The sequence below is a fragment of the Ctenopharyngodon idella genome, chromosome 22, assembly GCF_019924925.1.
Source record: "Ctenopharyngodon idella isolate HZGC_01 chromosome 22, HZGC01, whole genome shotgun sequence".
In the NCBI taxonomy this organism is placed as follows: Eukaryota; Metazoa; Chordata; class Actinopteri; order Cypriniformes; family Xenocyprididae; genus Ctenopharyngodon; species Ctenopharyngodon idella.
The window spans coordinates 21066976-21081481 of NC_067241.1; the positions used below are offsets into that span (position 1 = coordinate 21066976).

Consider the following 14506-nt stretch of genomic DNA (forward strand, 5'->3'; position numbering starts at 1 on the left):
CTTTAAAATCATCCAACAGACCACCATAATCAGGCAAACCAGGAAACCAGCTAACATACTGACAACCAGGTGTTTTTTGGCAGGCGAAACAGTTCACATACAAACAAAGTTCTGATTTTGTATTTTTTTAAGCACCTGACATATATCCAAAGGTAATAAACATAGCCAAAAGATTTAATAAACAAACATGCAATGGGTGTTTCTGCTGTGTTCTATATGCAGATTCCAGACCTGCTTATGGGTACAGAGGCTTCACACACACCAACACACAGAAAACAGTCCCCCTTTTCTTGTTCTTTTTTGTGCTTTCAGTATTATGGTTATCAGCGCTGTAACTTTATACTCTTCCTTTCATGTAAAATACATTGTTACCTGTGCCCCCCACCCCTCCGCCCCCCAACACACACACACACACATTTCAGCATATGCCCCTGGGAGGTGTAAGATTATCTCATGTGTCCCCTCCCTGAAACACTCTTCTCTAAAGGTAGGGGAAGGCAATAGAGAGAGGAAGACAGAGGAAGAAAAAGGAAATAGAAAAGAACAGAGTGTGTGACAGGGCAAAGGGCTGCAGGTGCGCGCACACACAACATATGTGTTTTTCAGGGTATTTCGATCAGGTGACAGTGGCTTATGTTGTTATAATTTTTGAGAACATTCAAACTCCCTGAGGACACTGAAAATTAGAAATAGAATCTAAAATTAGAATGAGCACACACACACACAAATGCAAAACCTGTTCCTCTGAACCAGCCCATTCAACATCCATGTTCTAAAATTGATAAAATCATGCCAACAAGATCAATCTTATAAAGTTTATGTAAGTACTGTCAAAATTTAATAAGGTAGTGCATGCAATAAAATACTAAAATATTATAAAATAGCAGTTAAAGAAATTAGTTATTCTATGCACATATAATTTACAAAGTACATATAACTTTTTTTTGTTCAAAAATTAACAAAATTTAAATATTGAGTCAATATATCATCAATCCTTTTTCCAAAATGTGTTCTTGTCTTACCCTGATTCACTCTGGTAAGCCTATTATAAATGTTTATATTTTAGACCTGATGGGAAGGTTTTCACGGGAAATTGCGTACATACGTCACTCGTCCGTACGTGTCTCGTCATGTCCGTAAATAGAGAAAAGTTGCTCCGCCTACTTTGACGCGTGTATGGTGTTGGAGTGACATAGGTTAGTTAGCGAGAAAGGTTGACATGGAGCGCGCTAAATCTCGAACCTCTGGGGAATGCCGAACAGATGAGCTTCTGCTTGCAAAAAGAGAACAAGACGGAGCTTATAATAAAACAAGAATCAACATTGGCTTGGCTTTTAAGAGATGGCGAGAACTGAGGGATCTGAAATGTTGTAAAAGAGAAGCTTTTTTTTACTTAACAGGTGAGTAAGATATTTTATTGAACATATAAATTGCCATATGTAGCTCTCTAACAGAGTTGTAAAGCATCATCTATTGTGAAGGGTCATTTCATCATGCATTGTTGTAGCTTTTCTGGAATTTATTTTCAAGGAAGTACTGTGTCTATTAATGGGTATAACTATGGTAACGTCTTCAGCCAGTCAGCTTGAGAACTTTTACTACTAGGCTTAAGAGATATAACCAGTTTAGATGGAATGTTTTATGAGCAGTAGGATAATCTCTCTCTCTCTCTTTTTAGTTATGAGAAAGAACCAAAGTCACGCAGAGCCGAAGCACAATAAAAACAATGTTCTTCTGCAAAACACATGCAGTAGAGGGACAGAAGTTACATAAGCCACGTTTCCACCGAAATTACCCAAAACAATTTGTCCCAGGAACTTTTTCCCCCCAGACACGTTGCTGTTTGCAATTCTATCGAGGTCTAAAGTACCGTGAAGATTAGACAAATTAGTCCGGTGACGTAGGACTGAGCGCGACTTTCCAGTTCCAGCTAGATTTTGTCCTCCGCATATAAGCTTAATAAACCCTGAACCTCGTCGTCGGCCCATCGGTCGTATTTTTTAAACACCATTGTTGATTCGAATAGCAAACAACTCTTACTGCATGCACCGCAACAGACTTTTCAACATGGTGGCTGAAATAAAATGCTGCGTAGAGTCAACCAATCAAAATGCTGCATGAACTCAACCAATCAGCATGTTCAGAGCCAAAGTCCCACCCCCAAAAGTTCCTGATCTTTGAGAAAGTACTACCTCCCTTTCTGGCCCTGTCCCAAATGGCACACTTCTATGCACTTTCGGTCTTGTGGACTTACAATGGCTACCGCATGCGCGTGTCCGTTAGGTCCACAAGACCGAAGGGAGTCCCATTTGTCAATTTTACGAGCACCCCGTTTGCGGCCGATATGCGCCCTTGATGCGCACTTCTGCTGGCACTGGTGCGAGCTCCGCGGCAGACTTCTTCCCGACAGTCAAAGCAACGTTACGTCACGAAAGTGCGGATTCGTAGGAAGGCCGTGAGTGTTTAGGGTGCCATTTGGGACAGGGCCTCTGAGGCGAAAATTTTCACCCAGAACTTCATTTAGACCCTGGTCCCTGCAGTCAAAACACACCGAGTACCACCCCAAAGTCCCTAGTTCCTGGGGAAAGTTCCTGTGGATGAAACGTGGCTATAGTGTACTTTTAATTTAGTAATTAAAACTAGAATTTTTTGCATATAATTTTTTTTACATACAAAAGTATGTGTAAAACACTAACATAAGTGTATCCAAACTTACTAAAAGCGGTTTTATTGTGCATGAAGCGGGTCACTTCATGGGGGCAGACATATTGAGGTCACATGACCAGCCAAATACGACTAACTTTATGTTGTAACCTCCTGTTAATGAACACTTTCAGGTCACAGAAATAAATAAATAATGGCTGAATAGTGTGAGTGTCCTCAGCAACTGCAAATTTTAGCATGATGCTACATTGCCACCATTAGACATCAGTATAAGTCACACCAGCCAGCATAATATAACCAAAAAATTGTAATTGCATAAAATGAATGTGTTAACACAATAACTATAAAACAATTGACAGCCCCAATAAATAAATGGTCGTCACAGTTTTAACCATAATCATAGGGCTGCAAGAACATTTCTTTATTTTATTATTTATTTATTTAGTCATAGTCAGTCATGTAGCAACATTTAGGAACAAATATGTTTTTGATCAGTCAGATCCACTAAAATTACCAGTTACGGCACCGGCCCATACGTTAGACTGCTCTGTTTCCATGTCAACCTAGTGTATGAATGGTATATTCCGCCAGGGGAAAGGGGTCAGAGGGAAACTGGACACCAGGCCAAGCCCTATAGACAGACACACCTTCGCAGCTTTGAATGAATATGTGTGCGTATGTGTATGATCTTGTGTGCAACTACATCTTTCCCTTCCACTGGCTCACTGATTCACATATCTTTGTACAGCAACCAGAGTGTTTACACACACACACACACACAAGTCTCCATACATGCGCATTGTAGTGTGTGTATCATCTTAAGAAATGAGCTGAAACTTTATATAAAAAAGCACTCTAGCATTAAAGTGCTCCCTTCCCCTCTGATTGCAGCAGAAAAAATGCTGCTTAATTATTCATGAGTTCTTGTGCTTGTGTCAGCTTTTCGTTAATTATTTAAATTAATCTCATTAACGAAAGGCCAGGTTTCAGGAGCATTTAATTAAATGATGAATTGCTTCCCAGATGTCGACGTGCTTGTTAAATAATGTGCTCAGGCTGGACCCAAAGCTGTCAGCTAGACTCAACCCAAAACTGCACACAAGGACCATCATAGTGCCATTATACTCCACAACTTAATCCAGTTGTCAAGATCAAGAGGAGAATTATCATCAGTGATTCTATGTGACTATAAAAACAATCTATAACCATTACTGGTATGCACAGCTTCAGGAACGATACAGTCTGCTCAAACTCACAGCTTGTTTTGACAGCTTGTACTGATTCAAATGAGACTGGATACAATTTAGTCTCATCAAACTCAATGCCAGTACTTGAATACATAACACTTATATTAAAATACAAGATCCAAAAGGATCCTAAATAAAAACATTACAATGACTGCCAATAAATTTCCATTTTATGTTTATTTCTATCAATTCTTCTTTTTCTTTTTCTTTTTTCTTCCTCAAACTAAAGGGCCAAGTGTTCAAAAGTTTGGAGTCAGTAAGATTTTTTTAATAATGTTTTTGAAAGAAGTCTCTTATGCTCACCAAATTTAATCAATTGATTATTACAATTTAAAATAGCTGTTTTCTATGATATATTTTAAAATGTAATTAAAGGGTTAATTCATCCAAAAATTAAAATTATCAATGATTTACTCACCCTCAAGCCATCCTAGGTGTATATGACTATCTTCTTTCAGACGAACACAATCGGAGATATATTTTAAATTATATTTTGATTTGAAGCCCAAAAAAGTGCATCCATCCATCGTAAAAGTACTCCACACAGCCCCGAGGGGTTAATAAAGGCCTTCTGAAGCGAAGGGTTTTTGTAAAAAAATATCCATTTTTGTAAAAACATATCCCAAATATACTTTATTAACTATAATAACTAGCTTCCTGCAGATGGCTGTATGCATTGATTTGCGGCAGAAGAGTAACCGCTGACCCGACGCATGACATAATGACAAACGCGGAAGCGCAAAGGATAGAGCAAAACAAAACTCTGGCCACAAATTAGAAGTCTAAAACAAGAAATTTTAAAGAAAAATGTTGGAGGATTTCGATATAAGAAAAGAGGAGCTTGAGTTTGTTGCACAGCCCTATTTGTTTAAACCGTGAGAGGCGTCCAAGCTTGCGCTAGTTGTTTTAGATTATAAAGTTTTAAATATGGATATTTTTCTTACAAAAACCCATCGTTTCGCTTCAGAAGGCCTTTATTAACCCCCTGGAGCCATATGGATTACTTTTACGATGGATGGATGCACTTTTTTGGCTTCAAAATCTGGCCCCTCATTCACTGCCATTATATAGCTTGGAAGAGCCAGGATAAATATAAATATATCTCCGATTGTGTTCGTCTGAAAGAAGATAGTCATATACAACTAGGATGGCTTGAGGGTGAGTAAATCATGGGATAATTTTCATTTTTGGGTGAACTATCACTTTAATTCCTGTGAAAAATGTAAAGCTGAATTTTCAGCATCATTACTCCAGTCTTCAGTGTCACATGATCCTTCAGAAATCATTCTGATATGCTAATTTGCTGCTCAAAAAACCATTTCCTATTATTATCAATGTAGAAAACAGTTGTGATTCTTTATATGTTTGTGGAAACCATGATTCAGATTTTTCAGCATTCTTTGATTAACAAAAAGAAAGTAAAGCATTTATTTAAAAATAGAAATCGTTTGTAAATTAAATTAATTTCTTGAATAAAAATCTTACTGACCCCAAACTGACCATTTTCTGTGATAATACAGTGTTTAACCCATCTTTTTAATACCCTAATACCTAAACTTAAAATATCATGAACATTCAGCATAGATAAAGAACCTGGAATGTTTGCTACACTATAAAGCTGTAAAATGTGATGTTGTGTAATTTTAAATAGTACATTGTCTTAATGTGTATATCTTCTGCATATGGCCAGAACAAGGGTATGAAGACTGATATATTGTAAGTGAGATGTGAGTCGATTTACAGTGTAAAGGACAAGCAACAGGTGTAAACAACAGATAACCATCAGGACGATGAGAATTTTATCAAGAGTTTGAGACTTCAAATTTTAACTAACAATTAGAAGCTTGTTCACTTTCACCAAACTTTTCATATCTGCGTTTGAGTTGCCACTTGTTTGTTTTGACGTTAAAGACAGGGTGCTTGTTTTGCTATAAAGCAAACCCACAACTTCTTTCCACAGTCTAGAAGATTTGTAAATATTACAGTGTCGGCTCAGCAGCTTTCAACACACTCACAACTTGTACTCTCCGTTATTTGTGGTTATTTGCTGATTACACTTAAATTGGGAGGTGTAAATATGTGAACGTGAAGCCTTGCTTTCTGTTCTCCTCTCTCTGCCTCGTCCCCTCTTCCTCCCTCTCTGTAGGTGTGTGTGTGAGCGAGTGTGTGTAACCTGAGTCCTCTCTCTCTGTCTGTGGTCTCTGCTCTGGGGCTCTGGGGCACAGACTGCACCAGAGGAAAAGGCTGCAGCTACACCCCCCTTTTCATTTTACTCCTCTGCTATTTTTCTCCAGAACCAAAAGCATTGATCCCCTGAGTCGCAAAATACCCCCCTCCACCCACACCTCAATCTCCCTCTTCCTCTCCTTCCATTACCCCAAACACCCCCAGATCAGTATCTGTCCTCATCTGGATTATGGACGCCTGTCTGTCTTTTTCAGAGCACTCATGTTCGCATATAATAAGCACAAGCCCGAAAAAGTGTTGCAACACAAACGCAGGACTGTTTTAATCATTAATCGAATGTTATCGAAATGTAAACATTAAAACATTTTTAAAATCTTTTTCCAACAAAAATCAGAATGGAAGTATTCCACTGACTCCTAACAGTTAAACACAAACAAACTGAAAAAGACTGAAATCATTTTAGCAGAGTGTGTGTGTGTGTTTGTACTGTCACTTTGTATGCGTGTGTGACACTGCTCAGACTTGTGGTGACCATATGGCTACTGTGCTCGACACTTCAGCTCACATCTGTTGTGTATTAAAGACCTTAACACTGCTCAGTACACACCTGGGTGGCCTTTCCGCACACACACTCATTCATGCACACAAACACACTCACACTTCAAACCGCACAATCAAATTGTTCAATTATCACATAGTACAGACCAGAGTTTCGAACCTTTTTGCCTTATATATATATATATACCCCCACAGCAACAACAAACCAGAAATGAGTTCCTTAACTGATTCTTTACTGGAAATCATTCAGCATTATCATAAAAAGTGACCATTATTCATTTTTTGCAGGGCAATTTTGGATGAATTTTCTCAAGAAACAAATGCAAGTACTTGAATATCTAACATCTGTATTTAACCAAAGGATCTGGAAGAATCAGGAAACACTGCTGACAGTTGATTGCTGTTAATGACTTTTTTTGTTGTTGTTTCTACCTCAAACTGATGGACAAGTCTCACAAGCGTTCAAAAGTTTGGCGTTGGTAAGGTTTTTTTTTTTTTAATGTTTTTGAAAGAAGTTTTATCAAGCATATATTTGATCGAAATACAGCAAAAACAATAACATTGTGAAATATTATTACAATTTAAAATAACTGCTTCCTGTCTTAATATATTTGAAAATGTTTATTCTTGTGATGGTGAAGCTGAATTTTCAGCATCATTACTCCAGTCTTCAGTGTCACATGATCCTTCAGAAATCATTCTAATATGATGATTTGCTGCTCAAGAAACATTTATTATCAATGTTGAAAACAGCTGTGCTGCTTAATATTTTTATGGAAACTGATACATTTTTTTTTTAAGCTCAATTTTGGAGAAACGTTCTCAGAAACACCTGTCAGTGAATATATTGAGAAATGATATCCAATAAAGTACTTTATAATACAATATAATATAATTTAGTAGTTCTGGTCCTCAAATTAGATGGCTTAGCAACAAGTGCTGATATAGTAAATATAATATAACAAAAAATGATTTATCCATCTTATTTTTCAACGTGGAAGTAAGCTATTTCTTGTGAATGCGCGAGACTTTCAATTCACTATAGTTAAATAACTACAAAAATAACAAAACAAAAAAAAGCGCAGTAAAGGTAAAACCAACTGTGCAATAAGCTAATGTGATTATGATTACGATAATAAATTAAAATATCAGTTTGCAACATCAAGGAGCTTAACAGACTGATTTTGTACAGCTAAAATAACTGGAAGTGAATGACACCGGAAGCATCGCACATTCAAGTTAAAAATGGTCGAATCTGCTCTTTCATTGAAAATAAAGTGTATAGGTTTAACAAAACAAAATCAATATTTTCCCAAGTACCTCTTAGCATACACACACCCCTGGTTGAAAATCACTAGTATAGAGAGTCAATTTGATGGTATGTTATCCACACATATCCAAACATACACACTCTTCAAATTATACTGCACAATACACTGTGAATTTAACACTCACATTTGTGGAGTGTTAAATTCAATACACAGACAAAAGAGAAAAAGGCATTCTTCTGACATATAATGTTGTAAATCACATCTAAATGGGGTGTATTGTAGTTCACTTACGCTCTGTTCATTCAGCTCCTGTGTATTCTCCATCAGTTGAACTTCCACTCCCCTTAACTACAGTCCAGACACCTGCAAATGAAGGATGCTTTTAAAATCGCCATAAACACAATACAACGCATAGGCATCCCTCTCTCGTTTCTGTCTTTCTCTCTCTTCCTTTGTGTCTGTGGGTATATGTGTGTAGGAGGGGAAGGAAGAACGCTGGTAACTTCACTGTATCATAACCAGCCAGACTGAAGTAAATATAATTTACAGAAGTAAACATTAAACAATGGGCACAGAGAAATGTAATCAATGTAACACACACATACACACAAATGCACTCATACAGTACACACAAAACGCCAAGCTGTCCAGGTCACGGTGATGCCAGCATGGCAGTAGTCACTAAAAACATCTAACCATGACTTCTGAGTCTCCCCAGTAAAGCCCTTTCCACCCCATCCCACCCTCCATCCTTATCTTTCTCTTTTCCCATCCTTCCTCCGTCATTTAAAAGCTTGAAACTTCTGCAAATTGCTTTGAAACCTCCTGAGGCCTCAGTAATGAAAAGCACTCTTATTCAAAAACTCTTTGAAAGACATTGAAAGCCTCGGGATCAGGAGAATAGGTTTATTTTCTGTCCTGCCGCAGGTACCAGACCTGTGCTTTGCAGAGCTGCCTGTATTTTTAACATTCATTTTGTGTTTGGGTGTGAGAGGGCAAGTTTTGCTAACCTTGAAGAGGTTTGTCTAAATGTGTCTAGAACAAACAACGGTTAAAAATGTTTTAAGTAAGCTTAAAAAAGTGCTTCAAATGAACTGGTTATATTTAATTCAAAAATATTATTTCATTATTAATTACCCTTACTGCACAAGATTACACCAACAAATGTTATTTTAAAGGTCACAGTTCAGGTAGAAATAGCTCAGCACAAGGATAGGGTTTATATATTGACCAAATAAAATCTTTAAGGGCAGGGGTATCATGCATATATTTATTTATTAATTTACTCCGACAGTCCTGCCTCACTTAATGCCCTAGTCAAGAAGAAAAAAAAAAGACTATGTAGTATTTTTATTTAACTAAAAGGGGTTTCTAAAGCCGACAGAACATGTTGTCTTTTTCTAAATAATCTATTTATGAGTTTGCTGGACAAAGTAAATGATCTGAGAAAGTCGTAACTCAATTGAACTGCCCAAATATACGAATATATGTGAATTAGTGATTTCATTTTAGACAAACACCTGTTTCTACCAACAATAATTATAATCTTCATTGTAACAAGTTTTGACTTGGCTCAAAAACCTGAGGGGTCAGCTTGAAAGGTCATGATGCTTCTGTTTAGGAATATAGATAATTTGATATAGATTACAGTGACCTATAAGATCAATGCATGTAAATGGGAAGTCTCCACAAGCTTCTGTATAAAAGCTTGTGTGTGTGTGTGAGTATAAGAGAGAGAAAGAGAGTTGAAGGACAGTTTGAAGAGCAGATCATTTGAATTTTTCATTTGCTTGGTGAAGCTGTGTTCTGAAATTCTAGCCTTTAATGCTCAGGCGGGGGAATGAGCTGAGCAGCATTGATTTTTACTGTTATCACTCAGTGCCCTCTGAGCCTACTGTCCTCCTGTGTACACACACACACACACACACACACACACACACAATGAACAGACGGACAGCCAAACGGCAAAAGACACATTGCTCTGGTAAGGAGCTGAAATTTATTTCCCTTCTGTCAACACTACATTTTTAAATCAAAAGCAACTGTATGCAACAACTGTCCCAGATCAAAACATTAGATTTAGCCAAATAAGAAAAACTAAGTATAAAGGCACAGTCTGGGGATTGTAAACGGTCCAATTAGAGCAGATCATTCCGTCTCAAAATAACAAAGAGCGCCAGCGCGCTTTACTGTTATTGTCATGAAAGCACGCGGAGCGTTTACTGGCGCGGCATTCTGCGCGCGACTCGACACAGCCGCGGCACGAGCACAACGCGCAGGAAAGCCAAATACTCCAAAGCTTTCGTTTTCCTCCCTTTAAATCATCAGAGCTCACTCCACTGACAAAACACACCGCCTATTAATAAATAAACAAAGCTGGACAGGGAACAAAGAGGTTTAATTTGAGCAAAAGAATTTGTCTAAAGGGGAAATTTTTGAATTAATGAATTGAGTAGATTCATTATTTGTTATTAGCGTATTATAAACGATTTCACTATTCAATTTATAGACAGGCCCCATAGGTTTGGTGATATTGCCTAAATTGTTTTTTTATCCAACGTGAAAACACACTTTAAAATGAAGGTTTCGGTTAAGAGAGCTTTTATATTGTTCTGTTCTGGTGTTTTAAAGAACCCAGAAAGCAATATACTGTCTAAAAAGAACCTAAAAATGTAATAATATCTCAGCTCAGGAACCTTACATAGCTATTAAAAAAAAAAAATTGATACTTAACTTGCTACAAAGACCAATTGAAGAACCTCAATTTTCAAGTGTACTTTCCAATATATGTTGACAAAATTATTTTATGAAATGATTTTACTAGTCACATGCAGTTTAATCACTGTTGTGAAATATAAAATGGCATCCAAGTGGACATATCTTAAAAAGCCATTTTTAACCATTCAGGGTGTGATATTACATCCAAACCTCCATGGGTGATTACCTTTGACCCTTAATATGACTACCCTCTTATAGCCTATATGTCATTCCGTTTAATAATTAATATAATAAAGAAAACTACATGTGATCAAATCAAAAACTGCTATTAGCTACATCTAGAGTCCCTATAATCTACTTGGAAAAAGCGTTTAATATTGCCCCACCATTCAGTTCAAAACTGTGCATCGTAAATCCGTCAATCAAAGTGTTTTGCAATCTTTAGGAATAGATTAAATGTTTAAATGCTAACAAGTCTCGAGTTTTCCCCCAAAGTTTGAGGCCTGGAGATGGCCAAAGAGGAGGTCACTGGTGTTCTCTTATGTAATTGTTGGCTAGTACACTCCATCTTATTACCATCCACCAGAGCGACCTGTGTGTTGTGAATTATTTCGTGTTAAGTGTGTAATCTAATCCGGGCTCCTTCTCCGGTATCGGCTCGAGCTGCTATCGACAGCGCGAGAAAGCGACCAATGGCCAACGCGCAATGAAGCTGCTTCAGTGTCGGGATGATATTCCCGTTTCCTCCGTATCAAATACAAACACAAACTCCACGTGCATGGGAAAACGGACATGGCACGCGCTATCCAAACGGACACGGGAATCACCCAACAAACTCAGAAGCACACTTTAATGGAAAGTTACCCAATAAATAAATAAATAAATAAATCTACTAAAGAACTGTTCAAAAGACATTCATATGGGCTAATGAATGCACTTCATGCATGAAAAAAAATAAAATAAAAATAAATAAACGATGCGATTATGTTGACCAAATAACTCGAAATATGAAACAGAATAATCCGTGTAATTGTGTTTAGTGAACAAAAGCATCATGTTCCTAACAAAATCTTTGTTTTCCAACCATTTAACGCGTCACAATTTGTAATTTCTGGTCGACTTTTCAGTTTCAAATCGATTTCTTTATCAGTAAAAAAAAAAAAGTCAGAGGTTCAAAAAAGTGCAATGAAAAGTTGTGACTTTAGTGCCACTTTTACTTTAATAATTTTCAGGCAGCAGTTAAACTTTCCATTTTAGTGCGTTAAATTTTTTAACAGTGATAATTTGTAGAATTATGTTATTGCTATAGGTTTTATAGGTGGTCTAATGTGGAAAGCAGAAATTACTGTAGCCTTCTTTATGAGCCCTAATTTCCTCAGACATGTAAGTGTCAGGCGCGAGCAGGTGCTCCAACAAACTGGTTTGCTTGTTGTATGCAGCCACATCAATTTTTAGCAAAACTTTGAAAGTTTCTGAATAGTGAGCTGTTTTATGGCAATTCAAAATGGGTACTTTACTTACTTTTAGGAGTTGTGCGCTGTTACGATTTCCAAACTCTCCAGAAGGTCCGTCCGCATTCACTCTGTTGACATGCTCATCCAAAAATATTCAAGTGGTCGAGCTGCGTGAAGCGCGAGGAACAGCTCGCGCCAGTCAGTGCACGCGCTGTCAGTGAAGCTCGCGGGGAAGTCCTCCCTAAGTTCATGAGAGCTGCACTGGCCGCACCGGAGCGGAACGCTCCAACCGACAGATCACTGCTATAAGCCAAACTCCGAGGAGCGCAGTCTTTCACTAGCCGTGTTTTCCCCTTTAATTTACGCTCCTAAAGTTAACGTGAGCACACGCGCACTCCGTGGTCTACTTCATTATTAAAGTTCTCTCGCAGCGGCGGGGCAAGAGCGCTCATTGATGCGCATGCGCGCAGCTGCCATGCGGGGTGCTGCTGTTGGCTCGCCCCCAAGCCAGTAATGGGGCACAGCACAAGGGCCAGGATGAGGCTCTTATTAATAGTTTCGTCCAAATGATCAGCTCAGTTTTATTTACCACAGCCACACAACAACAACCAAGTCAAACCCTTGTTTTGGGATCAGATTCACTCACACTTATGCAATCTTGCACTTGGACTTCCACTTCCACCCTAATGGACCAAGCAGCAAGAAAAGGGAGCTCCTCTAATTAATATTTATCAACACTTAGACCAGCCAAACCACTAAAATAGCTCAGGTTTATTTAGGTTTATAAAACACGTTCTAACATGACAGCAGAAAATGTCAGCTCAAGATCAGAGATCAATGACAACAAAATGGATGAAAATGTCAGAAGTTGCATGGAAGTTGTTGGGGAAAGTTACTTTTAAAAGTAATGCCTTACAATATTGTGTTTCTCCCTTTAAAAAAGTAACTAATTGCGTTACTGTTTATGGAAAGTAATGCATTACGTTACGCTGCATTCACACGGGGCGTCGGCGTTAACGCTTCTCATTTACTTTGAATGGGTTCCGTCGAGTCGCTTCACTCGCGTTGCTCACGGCAGAAGTTGAAGATTTCTCAACTTTTCAAGCACCAACGCAGATGTCAGCCAATCAGATCACAGAAGATCGCCAATTGCATTCATGCAACACCAGAAAGTAATGTGATTGGCTGTTGTACTATGACGGTCGCGTCAGTGCAAGCTTCAGACACGCCCTCCGTCAAGCGTTGACGCCCTGTGTGAATGCAGCGTTACTTTTTCTCATCTAGGCTTGATTGTTTGTTTTTAATAACCAAAAAAACAACAACAACAAAGTTACATTTCTGGCAAATGTAAAGGCCCTTTCACTAAAAGTGAAACAAATAGTTTGAAGAAAATGCAAATTCACGCCTGTACAGTAGAGGGCGCAGCTCAAACAAACTTTTCAGCCGTGCTGCCACTCTGGATTGCAGAAGAATAAGATGCGGGAGAAGAGAGTTCAACAATAAAAAAAAAAAAATTTAAAAAATGAAACAAATGTGATGTTTAACTAAAGTCATTTTGCTTATTGGTATAGTTGAATTAGATCATTGAATGTCAGCAGCAAAGGCATTGGTTAAAAAATTGAGATTAAATACATAAAGTATATTTGTATTATTTAAAGGCCCACTGAAGTGTCTTGAAATGTGCAGCATTATTCAATGTGTTGATGTAATTTAAACTGAAACAGGAAGACAGGATGGGACATATTTAACAGCTCCGCCCCTTTTTAAAAATAGCCAATCACAGCTCGGCCAGAGCCATTGAGCTCAGTAAAGCTTTAGTTTCCTTCTAATCTTGAACAGTTCCTCCTCATCTCCTCTATATTGCTTTAAAATACAGCATTCTGTGCAGAATTCAAATGGGTCCGATACGTTTTGTGGTCTGTGCCGACTCACGCATATGATTCGCTCTGTGCTCTCGTTTCTCTGGACTGAAGCAGACTCAAAGTCCCTGTAAGAAAACTTGGCGGCTATATTAGCAACGCCTCCAGGCAGCTATTTCTGGTCCTATCTATTTGAATGGGGGAATCCTGAAATCTCAAAAACTGCTTGGTGCACTCCCAATTAAATAACATATTTCAAATCAGCAACAAAATCTGACATGAATTGTTCCATAAATGTTGTTTCTTATGCTAAAATAGCATTTAAAAAGCTTATTTTTCAGGCTAGACAAGCCAATGCGCATGTGTAGTCCTAACCGTGAGTCTCAGGTTTCTATTGGGAACCAGAGCCTCTAATGGCAGCTGCAGTGACGCAATGACTTTATCAATCAGCGATTGGCTCTTTTACTTAGAAGGTGGGACTTATTTCGCCATATTGTGCGTTGCAGTTTCTCCCATTTATAACTAATAGGAGTGAACCGTCTTTCTAT

The 14506-nt window shown here is 38.1% G+C and overlaps 1 protein-coding gene across 16 annotated transcripts in view; it reads right to left on the reverse strand.

The window, feature by feature from the left end:
- Positions 1-12534, reverse strand: part of eya4 (EYA transcriptional coactivator and phosphatase 4) — a 40521-nt gene extending 27987 nt beyond the window's left edge. For 5 of the 16 annotated variants that reach the window (XM_051879355.1, XM_051879346.1, XM_051879353.1 and 2 more), the window contains exons 1-2: positions 12167-12532; positions 8219-8290 (exon numbers count right to left, since the gene is read on the reverse strand). In XM_051879355.1, coding sequence (XP_051735315.1) covers positions 8219-8251 — 33 coding nt within the window. In that variant the 5' untranslated portion in view covers positions 8252-8290; positions 12167-12532. Of the gene's footprint in view, positions 1-8218; positions 8291-12166 lie in introns of all 16 variants that reach the window. The other 11 variants (XM_051879354.1, XM_051879347.1, XM_051879341.1 and 8 more) reach the window with 3 other exon arrangements.
- Positions 12535-14506: the final 1972 nt, after the last annotated feature.